This window comes from Mytilus galloprovincialis, chromosome 6 (assembly GCF_965363235.1).
Source record: "Mytilus galloprovincialis chromosome 6, xbMytGall1.hap1.1, whole genome shotgun sequence".
Classification (NCBI taxonomy): domain Eukaryota; kingdom Metazoa; phylum Mollusca; class Bivalvia; order Mytilida; family Mytilidae; genus Mytilus; species Mytilus galloprovincialis.
In genome coordinates, this window is record NC_134843.1 from 36,590,114 (window position 1) to 36,614,785 (window position 24,672).

At 32.5% G+C, this 24,672-nt stretch overlaps 1 protein-coding gene across 3 annotated transcripts; it reads right to left on the bottom strand.

Moving 5' to 3' along the window:
• Nucleotides 1-15,040: 15,040 nt before the first annotated feature.
• Nucleotides 15,041-24,472, bottom strand: LOC143079493 (uncharacterized). Of its 3 annotated transcripts, none has more exons than XM_076254853.1 (5): nucleotides 24,396-24,472; nucleotides 21,498-21,588; nucleotides 20,480-20,574; nucleotides 19,602-19,672; nucleotides 15,041-16,802 (listed from the first exon to the last, which is right to left on the bottom strand). In XM_076254853.1, the coding sequence occupies exons 2-5, from the start codon at nucleotides 21,529-21,531 to the stop codon at nucleotides 16,514-16,516; spliced, it is 489 nt and encodes a 162-aa protein (XP_076110968.1). In that variant the 5' UTR covers nucleotides 21,532-21,588; nucleotides 24,396-24,472; the 3' UTR covers nucleotides 15,041-16,513. The 3 variants fall into 3 exon arrangements, with proteins under 3 accessions (XP_076110968.1, XP_076110969.1, XP_076110970.1); XM_076254854.1 differs by having other exon boundaries at nucleotides 24,413-24,455; XM_076254855.1 differs by lacking the exon at nucleotides 24,396-24,472 and adding an exon at nucleotides 23,568-23,654.
• Between the last annotated feature and the right edge of the window lie 200 nt (nucleotides 24,473-24,672).

Genomic DNA, 24,672 nt, shown 5'->3' on the forward strand with positions numbered 1-24,672 from the left:
TCTGATACCAAAATAGGATCTAACAAGGACTGGCGTGTAGCACAAAATCTGGTTGGTTCGTTTATAACATTTTTAAGGCCATTTAGTCTCATAATGTCAAATATTTTATGTGAATGGTCAGTAAGAAAATCTACATTTACATCACCCGTTATTACAACATTTGGAGTATAGCTCATTGCGTTTTCGATAGATTCATGAAATTTATCCCAAAAAGTATTGTTATTTGAAGGTTGTCGATATACAACACAAAGGAGTAATTTGTTAGAAGGGAAGGTAATTTCAAGCCATAATGCTTCATTATCAAAATCCAAATCAGGTCTCCGTTTGGCTTGAATAAATTTACTAATATAAATTATAATTCCTCCTCCTGAGCTATTGCGGTCTTTTCTATAAGGATCTCTTTTATAACCCTCAATAAGAATATCTTCATTTTTTATATTTTCGTCAAGATGCGTTTCCGTTAAACAAATCACATCAGCTTCATTACTAATGTTTTGAACATAGTCTACTTTATTACGCATACTTCTAATATTAATATATTCAAGAAATTTATTTGTAAAATTTTTACAATTTTGATCCATACTATTTTCAGCATTAATTATTGATTCCCAATCAAAAGTAGCAATGAGCTCGTTACATTTGTCGAAATCGGCATTTCGATAGTCCCAAATCATTCTTTTATAAGTAGTATTATTTTGTAACCTACCAAGATTATTCAAGAATATAATAGTTCCGTCATGATCACTATACGTACGATCTATTTGTATTACATGGGAATCGTAGACATCACATGAATCTGATACCAAAATAGGATCTAACAAGGACTGGCGTGTAGCACAAAATCTGGTTGGTTCGTTTATAACATTTTTAAGGCCATTTAGTCTCATAATGTCAAATATTTTATGTGAATGGTCAGTAAGAAAATCTACATTTACATCACCCGTTATTACAACATTTGGAGTATAGCTCATTGCGTTTTCGATAGATTCATGAAATTTATCCCAAAAAGTATTGTTATTTGAAGGTTGTCGATATACAACACAAAGGAGTAATTTGTTAGAAGGGAAGGTAATTTCAAGCCATAATGCTTCATTATCAAAATCCAAATCAGGTCTCGGTTTGGCTTGAATAAATTTACTAATATAAATTATAATTCCTCCTCCTGAGCTATTGCGGTCTTTTCTATAAGGATCTCTATTATAACCCTCAATAAGAATATCTTCATTTTTTATATTTTCGTCAAGATGCGTTTCCGTTAAACAAATCACATCAGCTTCATTACTAATGTTTTGAACATAGTCTACTTTATTACGCATACTTCTAATATTAAGGTGAAAAATTGAGAAAAAAACACCTAAAGGACCAGGATTAACTTCTACATCATTACTTAGCATTATCAATAATAATATCACAAATGTTAACATTGGTTTCAATAGAAACAAATCAAGATATATAGAATAGCATACCGACATCAAACATTTGCATTTCATAATAAGCAAGAACAGTTCAAATAAATAAGTGTGTCTTTTTCTTAAATACATCATTTTCCTACAGAATACTGAATTAAGTTTACAGTAGAATTGACCTATCGACGATCGATAAGCTTGAATATCATTACCCATTGTCAAAAACAAACATAGTTATACAAGAATTCGACAGGTCTAACAATACAATAACTACATCTAAACAATATTTCGTCACTCCAGTCAAAAACATAACAAAACATATGTACAATAGTTTAGATTGTGGGAATAAATGTACAGGCTGTGGATGAAAAAGTATTTGTTGAGTAAACTTTGATAAAAAATAGAGAAAGCAAATAAATGCATGATACATCTGATTATTTTTTTCCAAATGTAATGAAAAGGAAAGGAAAAAAAATCAAAAAACAACACATTGGTGTACGATTTTACATAGCGCGAAGAAAAATAAATATAAAGAAATACTACATACTAAATATTTTAATTCTTATAAATGAAGAGAATAAGAAAAATTTGGTGTAACTTTTAATTTTGAATTAAATTTTCGTAATTGTTCCTTGCAACTCAACATTGTTATTCGAGTGAACCTTTTTTTGAGGTCACATACCTTACACGCTTGAACAGTTTTGGTAAATAAACAATTACACGTGGCAAGAATTGTTGATTACAGCAATAGTTCAGGAATTTGTTCATTTAATTCGTAACAGGTAAGTTTATTTATTTATTATCATTGTTTACAAATAGAAATAATACTTTACATTGATCTTGTTTGTCTTTATATTGTGTATATGCGTACAACTAAATGTCAATAAGATGATAATAATATGTTATTTCAGAACTAATTCAGACAAGAAACAATGGTAACAGTCGTTCTAGTTTTCATATTTGTTACAAGTTATTCAGTCTTAAGATCTTCAACATCTTGAAAGGATTTTATTAGAATTTTGTCCGAGCCGGAATTTTTCTTTGTGAATACTCTACCATCAAAGGTCCAAAACGAGTGAATCTTTTTGTTTTTTTTAAGTTGATTTAGCCTTTTGATGAGTTCCTGTCTGTCTCTAGTTAGATCTTCTGTAATAAATATTTGAGCCGAATTGTTCTTGAGTTTCTTTTTGGACATATAGATGGAGTTTTTAATTTTCCAATTTCGGAACCTACAAATGAGTTGCGCTTTCCCACCTTCAATTTTACCAATGATGTGAGACCTGTTAATGTCATTGACACAGAGAGGTGGTGAAATGCCCAGTTTTAGGTTGGCAATATCAACTATTATATTATCTGTTTTTTGGAGGTCTTCTTTACTCAAGGGAACGTTATGAAATCTGAGCGATGTTCTGCGACCGTATTGTTCAAGTTCTTCAATATCGGCATTTAGAGTAGCCACTTCCTCCTTTAGACCCTTGTTTTCAGCCATACTGGTAAAAATTGCATTGCCCAAATTTCTAAATTTCTCATATCTTTCACTAGCATCGGAAAGTGCTTTGTCAACATGTTGTTTTAGTTGAGTATTTTCAGTTTCTAACGATGTAATTTTTAGTTGTTGATTAATAATGGCATTTAGTGGTTTAATAGCGTCTTGAATGGCTTCAGTAATAGCTGATTTTAAAGATGTTTTTAGTTCTGAAATAAGTTCTGTTTTTTATTTCACTGATAATAGTTTGAAATACATCAGGTTTCAATAAAGTTGTTTGTACAAGTTTTGCCATATTAAAGCTTTCACCATGAGTTTTGAAGGTAACTGGACTCGATGGGGGACCACTCGACTGTACTTTAGATTGGCGTTGAACAGATAAAGATCTTTGACGGGTTGGTGGGGGTTTCATTTGGTCTGCTGATGATGAAGATAATTGACGTTTCCTGGAGGAACTTCTCCCTCTGTTACTACCACCAAGAAGACTTGTAGACTCAGGAGTTTGACTTTTTAATTCACTTGTGGCGGACATTTTGTTTGTTTATAACTGGGGTTGAACCAACAAATCGTATATTTTACCAGCATTTAACGCATATAGTGACATAACAATGAAAGTCTGACTAGTACCATATATTCGGAATACATTCTTGTAAATTTCGTTACCAAAACACACATAAAAATATCACATTTCGTACAAAATGTTTGTTAGTACTTTTCACATCCTACTAGTTGCCGCCATTATCTATCATATAATTAATGTAATTGTCCTTTGATTTTATCAACCATTATGAAGATACGATAAAAAAAACAAAAAAAACAGGATTAGTGTTCATTGCTTGCTTCCATTTCATTCACTCAATTTCAGGATTCAATTTTTGTAAATATTCGAGAAAAAAAAAAGTTTTAGAAGGTGAAAATCTGATTTAGTTTCAGTTATATGCCAGGGGTTCCACAGGGGTCATTTATTGGACCAAGTCTTTTTGATACTGGTATATATATATATATTATGACATTTCATCTACCGGGTGTTTAATGAAGGCAACAGTAGTATACCGCTGTTCGAAATTCATAAATCGAGAAATAAAAACAAATCCGGGTTACAAACTAAAACTGAGGGAAACGCATCAAATATAAGAGGAAAACTACGACACAACAGAAATACAACATTAAAATGTAACAAACACAGAAACGACCTATTATATAACAATGGCAATTTTCCTGACTTAGTACAGAACATTTTAAGAAAATAAATGGTGGATTGAACAATCGTATGCATGGCCCTGTTGGTCCTTTATCGTGACCTTTGCTCAAGTTTACTGGCGGTTTTGTTGAAATTTCTTCAGTAAGGGGACGACCATTTGATTTTCGGGGGGGGGGGGGGGGGAGGAGGATGATTTTGAAAATAAATAACTCAGCCTTGATAATCACAAAAATAAATGGTTTGTTCTGTGGTAGTTTGAAAATAAATTACCTGACTTGCAATGTTTCGAAAATAAATAGCTCAGCAGGTCTAATCGAAAGTATGAGATGGCATCAGATTCTTTTAAAACAGGAGTTACAACCAAACTTTAATAATATGAATGCAGTTGGGAATATAAAAGATTCATTTCTGCAGAGGAGGAGGATTCATTCTGATTAAATGGTACATGATGACTTGACTATACATGTATTATTTATAATAAACACATCATTTAAAAATTGTCTGTTTTCGAATATCATAATTATAGTTGTGAAAATGAATAATCAGTCCCTTGCTTTAATGAAAATGAAAAATCTTGCTTCAATAGTGCAGAAAATGAATAATCTGTCCTCTTAGTTTACAAAAATAAATAACCGATCAAAAACAAATCCTCCTGCCCCCCCCCCCCCCCCCCCGAATATCAAATGGTCGTCCCCTAATTGACAATGGGTGAAACTTAATATTTTTGGCAGGCGTTTTTATTTTGATGACAAATGAGGATTTGCATGCTTTTGATTTTTTTAAGGATGGCGGTTTAGTGGGCGATCTGGTCGGCTGGTCAACATCAGGTTGTATTCGCGATCGTTTCCGCCTGCACAAGTTTAAGTTTGATTTGCGTCTTGTCATGACCATAAGTTTTATCTAAAACTAGAGGCTCTAAAGAGCCTGTGTCGCTCACCTTGGTCTATGTGCATATTAAACAAAGGACACAGATGGATTCATGACAAAATTGTATTTTGGTGATGGTGATGTGTTTGAAGTTCTTACTTTACTGAACGATTTTGCTTCTTACAATTATATCTATAATGAACTTTGCCCATTAGTAACAGAGCACTATATTTGGTAAAAATTTACATATATTTACCAAATTAATGAAAATTGTTAAAAATTGACTATAAAGGGCAATAACTCCTTAAGGGGTCAATTGACCATTTAGGTCATGTTGACTTATTTGTAGATCTTACTTTGCTGAACATTATTGCTGTTTACAGTTTATCGCTATCTATAATAGTATTCAAGATAACCAAAAACGGCAAAATTTCTTTAAAAATTACCAATTGGAGGGCAGCAACCCAACAACCAGTTGTCCAATTCATCTGAAAAATTCAGGGCATATAGATATTGACTTGATTAACAATTTAACTTCTTGTCAGTTTTGCTCTAGATGCTTTGAATTCATAGTTATAAGCCAAAAACTGCATTTTACCCCTATGTTCTATTTTTAGCCGTGGCGGCCATCTTGGTTGAATGGCCAGGTCATCGGACACATTTTTCAAACTAAATACCCCAAAGATGATTGTGGCCTAGTAGTTTCAGTGGAGATTTTGTAAAAGATTACTTAGATTTATGAAAAATGGTTAAAGATTGACTATAAAGGGCAATAACTCCTAAAGGGGTCAACTGACCATTTTGGTCATGTTGACTTATTTGTAGATCTTACTTTGCTGAACATTATTGCTGTTTACAATTTATCTCTATCTATAATAATATTCAAGATAATAACCAAAAACAGCAAAATTTCCTCAAAATTACCAATTCAGGGGCAGCAACCCAACAACCGATTGACCGATTCATCTGAAAATTTCAGGGCAGATAGATCTTGACCTGATAAACATTTTTATCACATGTCAGATTTCCTCAAAATGCTTTGGTTTTTGAGTTATAAGCCAAAAACTGCATTTTACCCCTATGTTCTATTTTTAGCGGTGGCGGCCATCTTGGTTGGTTGACCAGGTCACGCCACACATTTTTTAAACTAGATACCCCAAAGATGATTGTGGCCAAGTTTGGATTAATTTGGCCCAGTAGTTTCAGAGGAGAAGATTTTTGTAAAAGATTAATTTAATTTATGAAAAATGGTTAAAATTGACTATAAAGGGCAATAACTCCTAAACGGGTCAACTGACCATTTTGGTCATGTTGACTTATTTGTAGATCTTACTTTGCTGAACATTATTGCTGTTTACAGTTTATCTCTATCTATAATAATATTCAAGATAATAACCAAAAACAGCAAAATTTCCTCAAAATTACCAATTCAGGGGCAGCAACCCAACAACCGATTGACTGATTCATCTGAAAATTTCAGGGCAGATAGATCTTGACCTGATAAACATTTTTATCCCGTCAGATTTCCTCAAAATGCTTTGGTTTTTGAGTTATAAGCCAAAAACTGCATTTTACCCCTTTGTTCTATTTTTAGCCGTGGCGGCCATCTTGGTTGGTTGACCAGGTCACGCCACACATTTTTTAAACTAGATACCCCAAAAATGATTGTGGCCAAGTTTGGATTAATTTGGCCCAGTAGTTTCAGAGGAGAAGATTTTTGTAAAAGATTACTTTAATTAACGAAAAATGGTTAAAAATTGACTATAAAGGGCAATAACTCCTAAACGGGTCAACTGACCATTTTGGTCATGTTGACTTATTTGTAGATCTTACTTTGCTAAACATTATTGCTGTTTACAGTTTATCTCTATCTATAATAATATTCAAGATAATAACCAAAAACAGCAAAATTTCCTCAAAATTACCAATTCAGGGGCAGCAACCCAACAACCGATTGACCGATTCATCTGAAAATTTCAGGGCAGATAGATCTTGACCTGATAAACATTTTTACCCCATGTCAGATTTGCTCTAAATGCTTTGGTTTTTGAGTTATAAGCCAAAAACTGCATTTTACCCCTATGTTCTATTTTTAGCCGTGGCGGCCATCTTGGTTGGTTGACCGGGTCACGCCACACATTTTTTAAACTAGATACCCCAATGATGATTGTGGCCAAGTTTGGTTTGATTTGGCCCAGTAGTTTCAGAGGAGAAGATTTTTGTAAAAGTTAACGACGACGGACGACGACGACGGACGACGACGGACGACGGACACCAAGTGATGAGAAAAGCTCACTTGGCCCTTCGGGCCAGGTGAGCTAAAAAATAAGAAATTAGATCTAGTCACATGTTGAATAACATATGTGTTAAAAATAGTATATGATGTGTCCCCGACATCCTTCGATATTCGATGTGTTGCCGACATCCTTTTTCCATTTTTTAAAAATAAGACGTTTTTCGGCAATAATGACGGATATTTGTGAGTAACAAGTATATTCCCGAGTACAATAAAGAATTTGGACATGTTCATTTGTTGATAAAGTAGGCGGTTCTTGATAATCAAGATGTTGTTATGAACATTTTTGCCGATATCCTGCATGTTTGACCTAATTCCTAAAACTGGTATCGAAGTGTTTGCAAAATTGAGATAACCAATAATATTGAGCGATGGCTCATTTATTTTCCTACTTTATGTAGTCTTTGGTGGACTATTTTGTATAATCATAACCCTCATATAACTGGCATAATAAGTAAAATTCTTACCTTGAAGCGACAAGATGGTGGTCCAATTTCAATCGCCGACACCCTGCGTGATGACGTAGATTCCCCCCCCCCCCCTTGTCATAGGTTTTTGATACATAATGAAAGTGGTCTAAGAAATTGAGATTTGAAATGAAACATTTATCTATTATGGTCCAATATCCAATATCTAAATACATGTACATGGTTACATTCAGCATATCATAAAACCCCAAGAATTCAATTTTTGTTGAAATCAAACAAAGTTTAATTTTGGATCATTTGAATCTTAATGTGGAACAATTAAAAAACAGGGCCAAAAATTACAAATCTATATATATATATAATAAGATTTGGCATATTAAAGAACCCCAAAAATGTAAGACTTTGCATTAAACTCAATTGAAATTGCTTAAGATATAAGCATTGTATACACAGTATTAAAAAAGTAATGTTTTGGTTCCTTTTTTCTAAACTGTTTTGGCCAAAACCACCAAAATCAATCACAACCTTCCCTTTTAGGTATTGATGACATTTTGTTTGTGGAGATCCATACACTTATACAATATTTATATTCATGAAATAGGAAAAATGCTTGTTATTTTACACTTAAGCCTCTTTTTCCTTAAGGAATGACTAATGTTTTTTCTGTCTATGAAGAAGTAACATAAAAAATTTGGTGCACACTGAATAACCCGCGTAGCGGGTTATTTAACAGTGTGCACCACATTTTTTATGTTATTTAGAATAGACAGAAAAAATATTACAGTCATTTCTTATAATTTAATTCTAAATTCCATTTTAAACCGTAGAAAACCATGAAAAAACGTTGATGACGTCACGGTCACATGTCTAAATTAAGTCTATGGGCTCATAACAAAATAACGTCAGCCGATCAGAAGACACGTTACATCCAAAATTAAATTATTAAACAATAGAGCCGAAAAAAAGACTACAATTTCATAGACATCCATACACTTATACCACTGGTATTGTACCAGACACAAGTTGTTTCCTTTTTCCCTTTTTCCTTTTTCGATATTCAAATTTTGAAAAATATTACCAGTCCAAACTGATTTTTTCCCCCCCTCAAAATTTTTTTTTCACAATTTTTTTTTTCCTGAAATTTTTTTTTCCTGAAATTTTTTTTTCACAAATTTTTTTTTCCTCAAAATTTTTTTTTCTCAAATTTTTTTTCCTCAAATTTTTTTTTCCTCAAAATTTTTTTCCTCAAAAATATTTTCCTTATATTTTTTTCGTTTCCTCATTCGTTTTCTATTTCCTTTTTCAATTTTCATTTCCTTATTCGTTTTCTATTTCCTTTTTCGATTTTCATTTCCTTTTTCAGTTTCTATTTTCTAATTCCATTTTCATTTCCTTATTCAGTTTCTTTTTCCTTATTTGATTTTCATTTCCTTTTTCGGTTTCTTTTTCCTTTTTCAATTTTCATTTCCTTTTTAGCTCACCTGGCCCAAAGGGCCAAGTGAGCTTTTCTCAGCACTTGGCGTCCGGCGTCCGTCGTCCGTCGTCTGTCGTCCGTCGTCTGGCGTCGTTAACTTTTACAAAAATCTTCTCCTCTGAAACTACGGGGCCAAATTTAACCAAACTTGGCCACAATCATCATTGGGGTATCTAGTTTAAAAAATGTGTCTGGTGACCCGGTCAACCAACCAAGATGGCCGCCACGGCTAAAAATAGAACATAGGGGTAAAATGCAGTTTTTGGCTTATAACTCAAAAACCAAAGCATTTAGAGCAAATCTGACATGGGGTAAAATTGTTCATCAGGTCAAGATCTATCTGCCCTGAAATTTTCAGATGAATCGGACAACCCGTTGTTGGGTTGCTGCCCCTGAATTGGTAATTTTAAGGAAATTTTACTGTTTTTGGTTATTATCTTGAATATTATTATAGATAGAGATAAACTGTAAACAGCAATAATGTTCAGCAAAGTAAGATTTACAAATAAGTCAACCTGACCCAAATGGTCAGTTGACCCCTTTAGGAGTTATTGCCCTTTATAGTCAATTTTTAACCATTTTTCGTAAATCTTAGTTATCTTTTAGAAAAATCTTCTCCTCTGAAACTACTGGGCCAAATTAAACCAAACTTGGCCACAATCATCATTGGGGTATCTAGTTTAAAAAATATGTCCGGTGACCCGGCCAACTAACCAAGATGGCCACCACGGCTAAAAATAGAACATAGGGGTAAAATGCAGTTTTTGGCTTATAACTCAAAAACTAAAGCATTTAGAGCAAATCTGACATGGGGGTAAAATTGTTTATAGGGTCAAGATCTATCTGCCCTGAAATTTTCAGATGAACCGGACAACCTGATGTTGGGTTGCTGCCCCTGAATTGGTAATTTTAAGGAAATTTTGCTGTTCTTGGTTATTATCTTGAACATTATTATAGATAGAGATAAACTGTAAACAGCCATAATGTTAAGCAAAGTAAGATTAACAAATAAGTCTGCATGACCGAAATGGTCAGTTGACCCCTTTAGGAGTTATTGCCCTTTATAGTCAATTTTTAACCATTTTTCGTAAATCTTAGTAATCTTTTACAAAAATCTTCTCCTCTGAAACTACTGGGCCAAATTAATCCAAACTTGGCCACAATCATCTTTGGGGTATCTAGTTTAAAAAAGGTGTGGCGTGACCTGGTCAACCAACCAAGATGGCCGCCACCGCTAAAAATAGAACATAGGGGTAAAATGCAGTTTTTGGCTTATAACTCAAAAACCAAAGCATTTTGAGGAAATCTGACATGTGATAAAAATGTTTATCAGGTCAAGATCTATCTGCCCTGAAATTTTCAGATGAATCGGTCAATCGGTTGTTGGGTTGCTGCCCCTGAATTGGTAATTTTGAGGAAATTATGCTGTTTTTGGTTATTATCTTGAATATTATTATAGATAGAGATAAATTGTAAACAGCATTAATGTTCAGCAAAGTAAGATCTACAAATAAGTCAACATGACCAAAATGGTCAATTGACCCCTTTAGGAGTTATTGCCCTTTATAGTCAATCTTTAACCATTTTTCATAAATCTAAGTAATCTTTTACAAAATCTCCACTGAAACTACTAGGCCACAATCATCTTTGGGGTATCTAGTTTGAAAAATGTGTCCGATGACCTGGCCATTCAACCAAGATGGCCGCCACGGCTAAAAATAGAACATAGGGGTAAAATGCAGTTTTTGGCTTATAACTATGAATTCAAAGCATCTAGAGCAAATCTGACAAGAAGTTAAATTGTTAATCTAGTCAATATATATCTGCCCTGAATTTTTCAGATGAATTGGACAACTGGTTGTTGGGTTGCTGCCCTCCAATTGGTAATTTTTAAAGAAATTTTGCCGTTTTTGGTTATCTTGAATACTATTATAGATAGTGATAAACTGTAAACAGCAATAATGTTCAGCAAAGTAAGATCTACAAATAAGTCAACATGACCTAAATGGTCAATTGACCCCTTAAGGAGTTATTGCCCTTTATAGTCAATTTTTAACAATTTTCATTAATTTGGTAAATATATGTAAATTTTTACCAAATATAGTTCTCTGTTACTAATGGGCAAAGTTCATTATAGATATAATTGTAAGAAGCAAAATCGTTCAGTAAAGTAAGAACTTCAAACACATCACCATCACCAAAATACAATTTTGTCATGAATCCATTTGTGTCCTTTGTTTAATATGCACATAGACCAAGGTGAGCGACACAGGCTCTTTAGAGCCTCTAGTTTGGTTTCTATTCCCTTATTCGATTTTCATTTCCTTATTCAATAGTCATTTCCTTATTCAGTTTCTATTCCTCATTCAATTTTCATTTCCTTGTTTGGTTTCTTTGTCCTTATTCAGTTTCTATTTCCTAATTCGATTTTCATTTCCTTATTCGGTTTCTTTTTCCTTATTCGATTTTCATTTCCTTATTCGGTTTCTTTTTCCTTTTTCAATTTTCATTTCCTTTTTAGCTCACCTGGCCTAAAAGGCCAAGTGAGCTTTTCTCATCACTTGGCGTCCGGCGTCCGTCGTCGTTAACTTTTACAAAAATCTTCTCCTCTGAAACTACTGGGCCAAATCTAACCAAACTTGGCCACAATCATCATTGGGGTATCTAGTTTAAAAAATGTGTCCGGTGACCCGGCCAACCAATAAAGATGGCCGCCATGGCTAAAAATAGAACATAGGGGTAAAATGCAGTTTTTGGCTTATAACTCAAAAACCAAAGAATTTAGAGCAAATCTGACTGGGATAAAATTGTTTATCAGGTCAAGATCTATCTGCCCTGAGATTTTCAGATGAATCGGACAACCCGTTGTTGGGTTGCTGCCCCTAAATTGACAATTTTAAGGAAATTTTACAGTTTTTGGTTATTATCTTGAATATTATTATAGATAGAGATAAACTGTAAACAGCAATAATGTTCAGCAAAGTAAGATTTACAAAAAGGTCAACATGATCGAAATGGTCAGTTGACCCCTTTAGGAGTTATTGCCCTTTATAGTCAATTTTTAACCATTTTTCGTAAATCTTAGTTATCTTTTACAAAAATCTTCTTCTCTGAAACTACTAGGCCAAATTAATCCAAACTTGGCCAAAATCATCATTGGGGTATCTAGTTTAAAAAGTGTGTGGCAAAGTAAGATCTACAAATAAGTCAACATGACCAAAATTGTCAAGTTACCCCTTAAGGAGTTATTGCCCTTTATAGTCATTTTTTAACAATTTTCATAAATTTTTGTAAATTTTTGTAAATTTGTAGAATATATTTTCCACTGTAATTACTGGGCCAAGTTCATTATAGATAGGGATAACTGTAGCAAGAAGAATGTCCAGTAAAGTAAGATCTACAAACACATCATGATCACCAAAACACAATTTTGTCATGAATTTATCTGTGTCCATTGTTTAATATGCACATAGACCAAGGTGAGCGACACAGGCTCTTGAGAGCCTCTAGTTCGGTTTCTATTTCCTTATTCGATTTTCATTTTTTTATTCAATGGTCATTTCCTTATTCAGTGTCTTTTTCCTTATTCGGTTTCTATTCCTCATTCGATTTTCATTTCCTTGTTTGGTTTCTTTGTCCTTATTCCGTTTCTATTTCTTTATTCGGTTTTCTTTTCCTTATTCCATTTCTTTTTCCTTATTCAGTTTCTATTTCTTTATTTGATTCTCATTTCCTTATTCTTTTTCATTCCCTTATTCGGTTTCTATTTCCTTATTCGGTTTCTTTTTCTTTATTCGATTTACAGACAAAAAAGGAAATAGATGACGACTAAGGAAACGAAAAAAAAATGAGGAAAAATTTTTGAAGAAAAAAGGAAAATATTTTTTGAGGAAAAAAAAATTTGTGAAAAAAAATTTTGAGAGAAAAAAAAATTCAGTTTAGACTTATAATATTTTTCAAAATTTGAATATCGAAAAAGGAAAAAGGAAAAAGGAAACAACTGGTGTCTGGTAGTTATTGTCTGTAAACCAAATGATTTCAAAAGACAACCTCAAGGAGAACATCAAAGCAGTATACTATCACAAAAGTTTTGCATAACATATAAAAACTTAATATTGACCAATGAACCATGAAAATAAGGTAAATGTCAGATGATATCGGCTAGACAAACAGGGACAGATTGTTACCCCTCGAAAAGACATTGTCAACCTTGGCTACACCTCAGTAGACAATGTTTTCTTTAGGCAACAATCTGCTCTATCATCCTCTCAGCTATGTGTTATTTTTAAATTGATCTATGGCTTATTGGATCTGATAAATTAAGAAAACCACACACACTTATCATTTATCAATAAACCATGTAAATCAGGTCAAGGTCAAATAAAACCTGCCAGATATATAAGTACACCATACAATCTTTCCATTCACCAAATATAATTGATATATTGCTTATAGTTTCTGAGGAATAAACCATAAAATAAACATTGTCCAATAACCCTGAATGAGGTGAAGGTCAGATGAAACATGCCAGTCAGATATGTACACCTTGCAATCATTCCATACACGAACTATAGCTGACTTATACCACTTAACTTCAACCCTGATCACTGATCCATGAAATGAGGTCGAGGTCAGGTGAATCCTACCTGACAGACATGTAGACATTGCAAAGAACCTGTATACTAAAAATAAAATTATCCTTTTACACGATCATAATAATTATTTAGTATTTCACTTTACCAAAAAGTGCATTTTTTTTCAAACCAGTCACTGAACTATGACAATGAGGTCAAAGAAAATGAATTTAAAACAAGCAGAAACTTTGTAATATAAGGTATCTACATAAAAGTTTTTAAGCATCTGTGACTTCTAGGTCTGAAACATTATGCTTTAAACACCTACCTAAAACCCTTGTTTCTGCTGGGTTGTAATCCCTATGTCTCGCATACAGCCACTTTCTTGGATGGAAAGGGCAAACAAAAGCAATAAACAATTTGTTCAAGAGTTGAGGCATACATAATTGGTAAGTGGCAGGTTGAAATCAATTTCTGAGTACTAAATGGTCCTTTAATTTATAAGTACTAAATGCTACTACTGTATAGTTTGTGAGTACATTGTACTCAATTTCCTGTAATTTGTCATTGCCAAATGCTGCTATAATATGCGAGTGCTTAATGGTCCTTTTATTCATAAGTACTAAATGGTCCTCTAATTTTTTAGTATTAAATGCTCCATGAGTATGTGATTAGTAAATGGTCCTACACATTGTGAGTATTAAACTGTAGTTAGTTAGTAATTCACTGTAGTTTGTGAGTAATTTACTGTAGTTAGTAATTCACTGTAGTTTGTGAGTAATTTACTGTAGTTAGAAATTCACTGTAGTTTGTGAGTAATTAACTGTAGTTAGTAATTCACTGTAGTTTGTGAGTAATAAACTGTAGTTAGTGAGTAATTCACCGTAGTTTGTTAGTATTTAACTGTAGTTAGTGAGTAATTCACTGTAGTTTGTGAGTAATCAAGTGTTTCTAACCTGAAAAGGTCAAAAACAGAAAATACAGTTTTTATTTTTGTAAGTGATCTCCATTTAGAGTTATCAAGGTTACAGCAATGTTATGTCTACATGTTTAAGTAATATATAATTGTGAGTGGAAACAAGGAATGTGCCAAAGAGACAAAAATCCAACCAAAGAGCTGAAAACAGACCAAGGGTGCAAATGGTTCTTCAATACAGAAAGATAATTCTACACCAGCAAATGGGCTTCAGTTGGCCCCTAAACAATAATGTATATATGTTCAACACAATGGATACCACACTCAAGTCAAAAACATATATATATGTGTTTATATAAATCAACCAAAATTAAAAAGAACATACAAATTCATTTTTTTTTTAAATTTTAAAATTTTTATTTCAATAAATTGTAACCTTGACCAAATACAATATTCATGTTATTTAAAGGCACATTGTGCACAACATAAAGCAATATGGCAAGAAAAATATTTTTTCCTATTTATCAATAGAAGTAAAATAAAAGTGATTCAAAACCTTTTAGTGGTCAATTGCTTATCAAATGTATTTGCTTCATAGAACAGCATCACTGAATATTATTCCTTTTAGTTGAAGGATTAATGCATTTGAATGGAGACATATGGTTGGAACCCCCTTTTAGTTGCAGGATCAATGCACTTGAATGGAGACATATGGTTGGAACCCCATTTCAGTTGAAGGATCAATGCATTTGAATGGAGACATATGGTTGGAACCCCCTTTTAGTTGAACGATCAATGCATTTGAATGGAGACATATGGTTGGAACCCCCTTTTAGTTGAAGGATCAATGCATTTGAATGAAGACATGGTTGGAACCCCCTTTTAGTTGAAGGATCAATGCATTTGAATGGAAACATATGGTTGGAACCCCCTTTTAGTTGAAGGATCAATTCATTTGAATGGAGACATATGGTTGGAACCCCCTTTTAGTTAAAGGATCAATGCATTTGAATGAAGACATGGTTGGAACCCCCTTTTAGTTGAAGGATCAATGCATTTGAATGGAAACATATGGTTGGAACCCCCTTTTAGTTGAAGGATCAATTCATTTGAATGGAGACATATGGTTGGAAACCCCTTTTAGTTGAAGGATCAATGCATTTGAATGGAGACATATGGTTGGAACCCCCTTTTAGTTGCAGGATCAATGCACTTGAATGGAGACATATGGTTGGAACCCCATTTCAGTTGAAGGATCAATGCATTTGAATGGAGACATATGGTTGGAACCCCCTTTTAGTTGAAGGATCAATGCATTTGAATGAAGACATATGGTTGGAACCCCCTTTTAGTTGAAGGATCAATGCATTTGAATGAAGACATATGGTTGGAACCCCCTTTTAGTTGAAGGATCAATGCATTTGAATGGAGACATACGGTTGGAACCCTCCCTTTTTCCTGAGTTGGGAACCCCCTTTTAAAATTGACTGAATCCACCCCTGTTTTACTTTAGGGGTCCCAAACCCTATAGGGCTATACTAAACTTACCCTAACCCAAAAGTTTAAAACTTAACCCTGAACTAAGATGAATCCATAAAACCTAAACCTAACTTCTAAAAAATACTAACATAACCATTATCATAAAGTAAAGGGACCCCAAAAGTAAAAGAAAGCCATCTACTTCACCTTGACTTATGGTAATATAGAAAAGAAGATGTGGCATGATTGCCAATGAGAACTATCCACAAAAGACCAAAATGACACAGACACCAACAACCATAGGTCACTGTACCACCTTCAACAATGAGCAAAGCCCATAACTTCATTGTAACATTTGTTTTTATATCTCTAAATAAATAATCATATCAACCTTTCTGTTTATGATGTTTTTTATGTTTAACTTTATGTTTTGATTTATGTTTCACTTTGTTTTTGGTATGATCTTTAACATTGTCAGAAGAATGCATTTTGTCTGTTTTCAATCTTTTAACTTTTTTATGCTTTGATTTCTTTCTTTTTCTGTGCATTTTTAGTTCATCATCAGAAGTTAAAGAATGGGAATGCTTTCTCTTCTTTTTCTTCTGTCTCTTCCTTCCATTTTCCGTTTCAGAATCTGAAGATGTGCTTTCAATTAATTCTTTTAACTTTTGCACTCTGAAACAAACATACAAACATGTTTATTCTAAATGTGTCACATTATTAATATTATAGATTGAAAGAATGTGAGTATGATATTCAACTGGTAAATTGATGACAATTTTTGTCATATTTTTTGTGAGCATTTTCGCATATTTCATATACATGTATATGTCTTGAAAGGTATTCTATATTCAAGTAGTTATTGATTGAATTACACAACAATAAAATAATTTCAAGGTTGTTAACTCATTGGCCCCTAAGAGATTTCTGGAAAATCAGGCATTTTCGAAAATTTGCAATAATATGCAAATTATATGCAAATTAGCAGACTCTTGATGCTGTAACTGCTGCTCATCTATTAAACTATGTATTGACATTTGGGGGCGGATGGCATGGGAGGGGGATGGGGTGGGAGGTGGAAGATTTTCTCGTGGGTTTGAACCCACCCCCACTGAAAAATGGTCATTTTCCGTCTATTTTCCGATTTTAAAACGACCTTGAAAGGTGAACATTAACCAAACTGTGTTTCTGTGTCATTCAAGTATTACCCTATAGTTACAGCAGTCCATGCATGCTAACTGGGAGTATATGGGACTTAAGTGTCTTGCTGGCGAATTATTATCGTCAAGTCAGGTCTGCCTAAATGTCCGTTTTTACGGATTTTTGACAAAACGGTGACCTAGATTTTACAGACTAGATTCCTATTGGCCATATTATACCTCTTTGTGTTCCTATACCACCTATGCATGCATTTACGATAATAGTGTATACCTACAATGACTACCAGTTAAGTAGTGGCCATCAACAGATGCCCACCCCCACCTGATTTTAGCTACTTTTCACGTTTTTCCGATTTTGAACTCTTAAACGGCTTTCAAAGTGCCATATTTTCATGAACAGACGTCTGACAAGAGGTAATGGACCATGAACTGCTTGGTTGAAGTCCCTACTATCATGACAGTTCAAGTTGGGCAATTCAAAAAAGGTATGGAGGGTCATACGTGCCATCAAAGAATGGTTGTCGCCATGACGCCTATATGCGTCATTAGGGGTTAATGGGTTAAACAAGATGTAATGATTTTGTTGTTTTCTTTATGTGATACTCAAATTAGAAGTATATTTCAAAGTTTTTAATACCAACTTTAAAATGGTTTCATTTTCTGAATTTCATGACATTGAAAATTTATAATTGAGAAAAACATTCGTCCTTCAGTCAAAGTTGACATTAGACAGTTTTAGACATTATTTTTGTACTGGTACTGTATATTCATATGTATTTGAGCATCTCCTCTTCCAGAACCAAATTTCAACTACGAGCATTTCTGATTACAGATTGTATATCTGGAAATCTGCTTTAACTGTGGCAATGTGATACATTTTATCAGCCATCTAATGTGTATGATAAGTAAAATAACAACAACAAAAAAACTCTGAGGAAAATTTAAATCAGAAAGACCCTAATCAAATGACAAAATCAAAGGCTCAAACACATCAAACAAATAGATAACAACCCTCATATTCTTCGACTTGGTTCAAATATTTTTTTTATGCAGAAAATGGTGGATTAAACCTGGTTTTATAGCTAACTAAAGAAATAGTAAATTTCTAAAGCTTTTATATACCTTTTTATAGCTATTAAAAGAGAGAATTATTTTTTTTAACAAGAAAATGTAAAGATTAGGTATTATCGCTATTTTGTGCATTTTTCCTTTGATCTTTTTTTTGTGATAATTTTTCATATCATATGCTACTCGCTTGAGATGGATAATTATCGCTAGAAACTAAGCAGGCACGTGGCGTTGCTAACGAAATTGACATGAAATTGGCAACGTATTCATAGGTAAAATAGCGATAAACAGATTATCATTGGTTATCTCAACTCGATTGCCTTTCTCGCTTTCGCCGTCCCGGCTCAAGCGAGAAAATCAATCTCGTTGAGATGATCAACGATAATCTATAATTACAACATATGGGAGGTAACTCTTCACAAAATTTACTTAACTGTCACCAAAAATGTATCATTAAAACCAGAGTGCTCTTTTTAGTTGTGACATCCTTAATGTCACCAGTCAATAAAAGTTTATAAACATGTACAAGATTCAGAAAGAACCATGGTAAAATTAAAAACCAAACCAATTGTTCAGAGAACAGTTGAAGGTCTTTCCACCAGTTAATATCTATTTTGATATTAAAATATTAAAAATCAGTCTAAAATGTCAGTTCATATGGCTTTATGATGTATAGATATGAATTAAAAGCAAAGGTCAAAATCTAGAACGTCAAATTAACCTATGACCTTGACCTCAATTTCAAGGTCACAAAATGAGGATCTCAAATCGAAAGACCCTAGGTCTCTAATATGTATGGTTAATAAGTTATATCACTTTACACATAATTTTAGATATGATAGGGGCAAAAACTCCCATTCATTGTCTACGCACACATTCAACTAAAATTAATAAGTTACGACATGTCGCAACTAACAATTTAGTCAAAATAATTTGTCGATATCTTATACGGTTTCTGGAAATGAGTGGAAATAAGCCTAATTCAAAAATTAGAATATGACCTTGACCTTTGCGAGTGCAAGATATGTTCTATGAGAGACAATATTCCCCAATATTCATGCAATAACCCTTTTATTGTATAGCAATATAGTATTTGAAAGTAAAACATTGGTTTAAACGAAGATTTTTACGTTGATGACATTATGAATTTTGAAGATTTATTGCACTAGTGGTTACTTTGTGTGGGAAATATTATATTGCTATACAATAATAATAATTACACAATATTCATAAAAAAAGTTTGTACCTTTCTTCTTTTTCTTCCATTTGTTTTCTGTCTCTCTCTTCAAAATAGTGCTTCATAGGATCTTCGAAACTCTGAAATCAGTATCAACCATTTCTTGACACAAAAATTATCAGTACATGTACTGGAAATTTAGAAATTATTGTGTTCATACATTATTGCGATTTTATCATTTTAGATTAAAATGCCATTTTAATTTTTTGAGATATTGAGAAAAATCCTGTTTAATTCATATAGAAAATTTCCAAATGTGAATTTAAATTATTGCGATTATTATCCTGTCACATTTTTCACAATAATAAATACTTCACAATAATTTCTGAATTTACAGTATTAAACATAAGATGCTGATCTGATCAGCTATGTAAAGTAATAGACAAACTAGGCCCCTGCAGATAATAATTTTTATTGATATCAATAGTCTCACATTCTGGAAATTCATTTTTTAACATTTACATGTAGCATTAGAAGCTTCTGTCCTATTCCTGGTACAAGCATTTTGCAAATTAAAGCATCTGGTTTCCATGGTTTTGTCTTTAAGTTTATATTATCAATTCAAATTCATCTATTTGTCATTACAATGTAGTATATTTATGGTCAGCATTATGATATACAATGTATAATATCATTTTATAAAAGGTGTTTTATTAACAAACTTTCAAGTGCAGATCAAGAAGGTTAGAAAAGGTGGGGGATCAACCTATTTGTTGTTCTTTTTTTAGGAGAATTAAGAACAAAATGAAAATACTGGGCTCTTTCTTTAGATTCAACTTTCATTTTAATCTTGTTTGAAATTGTTAGGATCCATCAATCTTTTACACTGTCTACAGAGACTTTTATCTGACATGGTAGCAATGCTTAGAAATTTAACTTAAACTCACCCATTTCAGTCTTTGGTGAACTTGTGGAGGTTCTATTTGTTTTCCTTTTTTGGGGCATTTGTCTTTCTTGTGTCCATTCTTCTTACAATAAAAACCTAAAATTATATCTTCTTTTAGGTGTAATACCACCAAATCATGGTACGTCACATCCGGTTGTATACAAAAGTAGGTTGAAAAAACATTCCCTTGAATTTGACAGTTGTAGATATATAATTAATCCTACATTTTACTGCAGTAAAACCATTTCTGTGTCATAAACAGATATTTCTTGGGTATTTCAAAACACCATTATTTCTTATTTGGGATTTCTATAGAAAATTTTGTAATCTTGAGGTTACATGGTGACTTAACCTTGCACACAGATAAAATAAGGGGAGAAATTTGATTGGTTAACTTCCAATGATGGTTATTATCTTATATGCAATGAAATGTTATGTGAATTTTTTTCTATAAAACTGGACAGGATAAAACTTTACTCATGCCAAGTATTTCTTTATTTGAAACAAAGATAAATTCTGCACATTTTTTTGAAAAGTGCAAATTTAACAAAGACTAATAGGGGAAAATCAATGGTGGTATTACACCTTTTAAATAGAGTAACAATAATCACAGAATTAACAAATATTGGAAACCTATAAACAGTGATAGCGCTTCTTAGAGTTCCCCTTGTGCAAAATCAAATTAAAATCAAATCCTTTAATTCCTCCTGTTCTGATATGTCACACATCAAGGTGTGCGACAATTTAGCTGAAACGGAGCAATTAAAGAATTTAGTTTTAATTACAGTGCCATTTTATTCTTTCTTATTTCTGGTTAATTGTGATATATCTGAATCTGCAAATATTAATTTTCAAGATGATCTGTATTATACAAGGAACTCATCTCCAAAAAATAGTTCATGTGTCACTTATATAGGTTAGACTTATTTCCCCTTTCCATTTTAAATATTTTCACAATGTAACCATGGTAACAGAAATGCTCAAATCAGAAAAAAAGGTAAATATGGATTTATTCTTACACTGAATTGAATCTTTATCCTTGTCTCTATCCATTTATGTAAAACTCTTCTGATAAAATCATTTCATCCTGTGGTATACATGTATATCAATCTGTAATGGAAAATATCCTTTCAGACAGACTGAAAAGCAATAAAAGAACAGTATTCCTGCATCCTCCATGTTGTATATATTATCTTCAAGTTCAATAACTTCAAAACTATTTTTATTCATATTTTATACTTCTTGATAAATATATTATAACCATGATAACAGGGGCTTTAAAAATAATGTATTCTAGTCCTAGCTTTGTACAAGAAAAGTAGATATGACATGAGATGGCAAACAATATAATTGTCCACATAATTTTTACTTCCATTTAACCAAACTCCTGGTAAAAAAGTTGGTTTGCAGAGCATTACTTGCAGAGGACTTGTGTTTTACAAAAAGCATAAATTTGTCATAATTACTGTAAAAAACCAATATGTGTACAGAGCAATAAATTATATGAACTGTAATGTGCATATGCAGAAGGTAGAGGCAGGGGTGTCCTGCTTTTTCTTGTATAAAGGCAAAGTGTTTTTTTAGATTTTAATCTGTGGACAATGAAATTTAGTATATATATATATATATATAGATCTATGTTGCTTTATTCCTTTCATACATAAATAAATGAAATGTGGATATAAGACAATGTGACAGAATCCAAATACAAAGATAACGAAAAGACATCTAGGGGCAATACTATACAGTGTCAAACAATACTGTAGTGTAAATTCAGAAATTATTGCGTGCATTTATTATTGCGGTTTAGTAATTTAAACTAAAATGCGATTTTAATTTTTGTGATATTATAAATTATCCTGTTTAAATCATGTAAAATATTCCAATATGTAAGTTTAAATTATTGCGATTATAACTCTGTCGAATTATTCGCATTGATAAAAAACATCGCAATAATAAAAACATCGCAATAATTTCTGAATTTAAAGTAGACAGAATATAGAGAAATAAAATCAAATATTGAAAGTATTATCATTTGGATTTTTTTAACATCTTTTTGAGAATATAGGTTCAACGATCATTTGAATTTTGAAAATGTCTTTACGAAATCAGGAGTATGACAGTAATTATAAAAAAGAAGATGTGGTATGATTGCCAATGAGACAACTCTCCACAATAAACCAAATTTTAAAGACACAAAAATTAACAACTATAGGTCACTTTCAACCTTCAACAATGAGTAATATTTTCTTTAAATAAAATTGTGAAATCATTGCAGCAAATTGGTAAAAAGGACATTGATTAAAGAAGCCAAATATTAAACGTAGATTTGAGAATGACAAAAAGACATTGATCATGTTGATAAGAGATCATATTGGCAGTTGATTTGTATTCTTGATTTATTATGAATTCATATTTGGACATTGAATTGAGGAATGAACAATTTGATCTGAGTCTTACATATATAAGTAACAGAAACTTTATAATTCCTCATTGTGCAAATTATTTCAGTGAGAAGGTGTTTAATCATTGGATGATGTTGGTGATGGATGGCTGCTTAATATCCAGTGGCAAATTTTAAATATGCATATTTGAAACGAGAACATGTAAATGTAATAAGAATGGAAAGGGATTAATATAAGTTTCAATAACTTGTTTCCCAAACCACTATAAATAAACATTTTCAGAACAAAAACATTTTATTTTAATTTCTTTTTATAGTTTACTTACTTACTTACAATGAACTTTCACTTTCACTTTCAGTTGCTATTTATAATGTTACTTACCAATGTAAAATTGTGACGTTTAAATTTTAACAACCCGATTTTGTACTTCGAACAACATGATTTTATGTATTGTTTTTATCCTGATGACGGTGCCCTAGGCATCGAAACATGTCGATCAATAAATTTCTGCAGCAGTCCCTAAAGTGTTGTTGTTATAAGACCCTCTACATTTTATAAATAAATATGTTTAAACTAAGAATATAAGTCTGGTTTGTACTAGATGGACACACTGAGTAGTTTTATAAACATGCAAGTATATGTAGTACACAAGGATACAGTCTACAGGAAGATATGTCACCTTACCTGGACACACTATTCAGGCTCTGAGCTGATCAATCTTGGCTCTAACTCTAAATGCTGTCTAAAAATTGGAAGTAAATAGGTACAGATAAAGAAGTACACTTCCAAGACGTACCGAATACATGTATGAGCTTGTCTACATGTTGATATTGTAAAATATCAGCTTAGAGTCACAATATGAAGCTTTTTGTTGATGAGCGCAGCAAATGAGATAAAAAAGCTTTCATACTGTGTCGAGCAGCTTATATTTTACATTTTCAATATGCTGATAACCTGATAATCGATTTATTGGGCTGTATTTGGGTCTTTTGGAAGTGTTTTCTTAGTTTCACCAGCAACCAGAAGATGACCCAATAAGTTCGGGTCAAACATTACGACGTTTCTGATATATCCGGGTCAACATAGTGGACAGTGTTCTCCCCAGGTCACTGGACATCACAAAGATGTAATTTGAAATTTTATTAAGAGCTGAGCAGCTTTATATAGACAGTGGGACTACTGATAATTTACCAATGTAAGACTAGTATAATTTTTCTATGTTGTGATGTACTGCTAGTTATAATTGTTTCAGATAAGGGTGAAGGTTGGAACCCATTAAAATTTTTAAAACCACTGAATTTGTTTGCACCTGTCCTTAGTATACCTTTGGAATAAGATTTTATGCAAGTAAAATCATGTTTTTATAGTCCCATGTTGTTAAAATTGCAAGTAAAACGATATGCATGCACAAAATGCAGCTAGTGTCAGCCAAATCCTGATACGCAATTCAACATTTGACATGGTTCATGAACTTAAATATACACAAAGTCTATGATAGTACATTTAAAATACCTAATTTTTAAATCTACTTCAAGCTTCTCTAACAAAGTAAAATCGGATACCAGTCCGTCCCCGTTTCGAGTTTTAGTATACAATGGCTAAAAGGAAGAACAATTTTCTGCAAAAATAAACAAATCCCAAAAAGTTTGCACACATTAGATTGATTATTGATTTACAAAATTTCAGAAAAAAAATCTTCGTTCTATATTAAAATTTATGTATAATATTATAGCCATTTTAATTAGGTTCATAATAGTTAAAAGAATGACCTGTACGGGATCAAACTCCA

Excerpts from the sequence above, each read along its gene's own strand:
- LOC143079493 (XM_076254853.1), bottom strand. The coding sequence starts at position 21,531 with ATGGATAGAGACAAGGATAAAGATTCAATTCAGT. Across the intron at positions 19,673-20,479 it reads TTCACCAAAGACTGAAATGG|AGTTTCGAAGATCCTATGAA; the intron begins GTGAGTTTAAGT and ends TACTGATTTCAG. Across the intron at positions 16,803-19,601 it reads ATGGAAGAAAAAGAAGAAAG|AGTGCAAAAGTTAAAAGAAT; the intron begins GTACAAACTTTT and ends TGTTTGTTTCAG.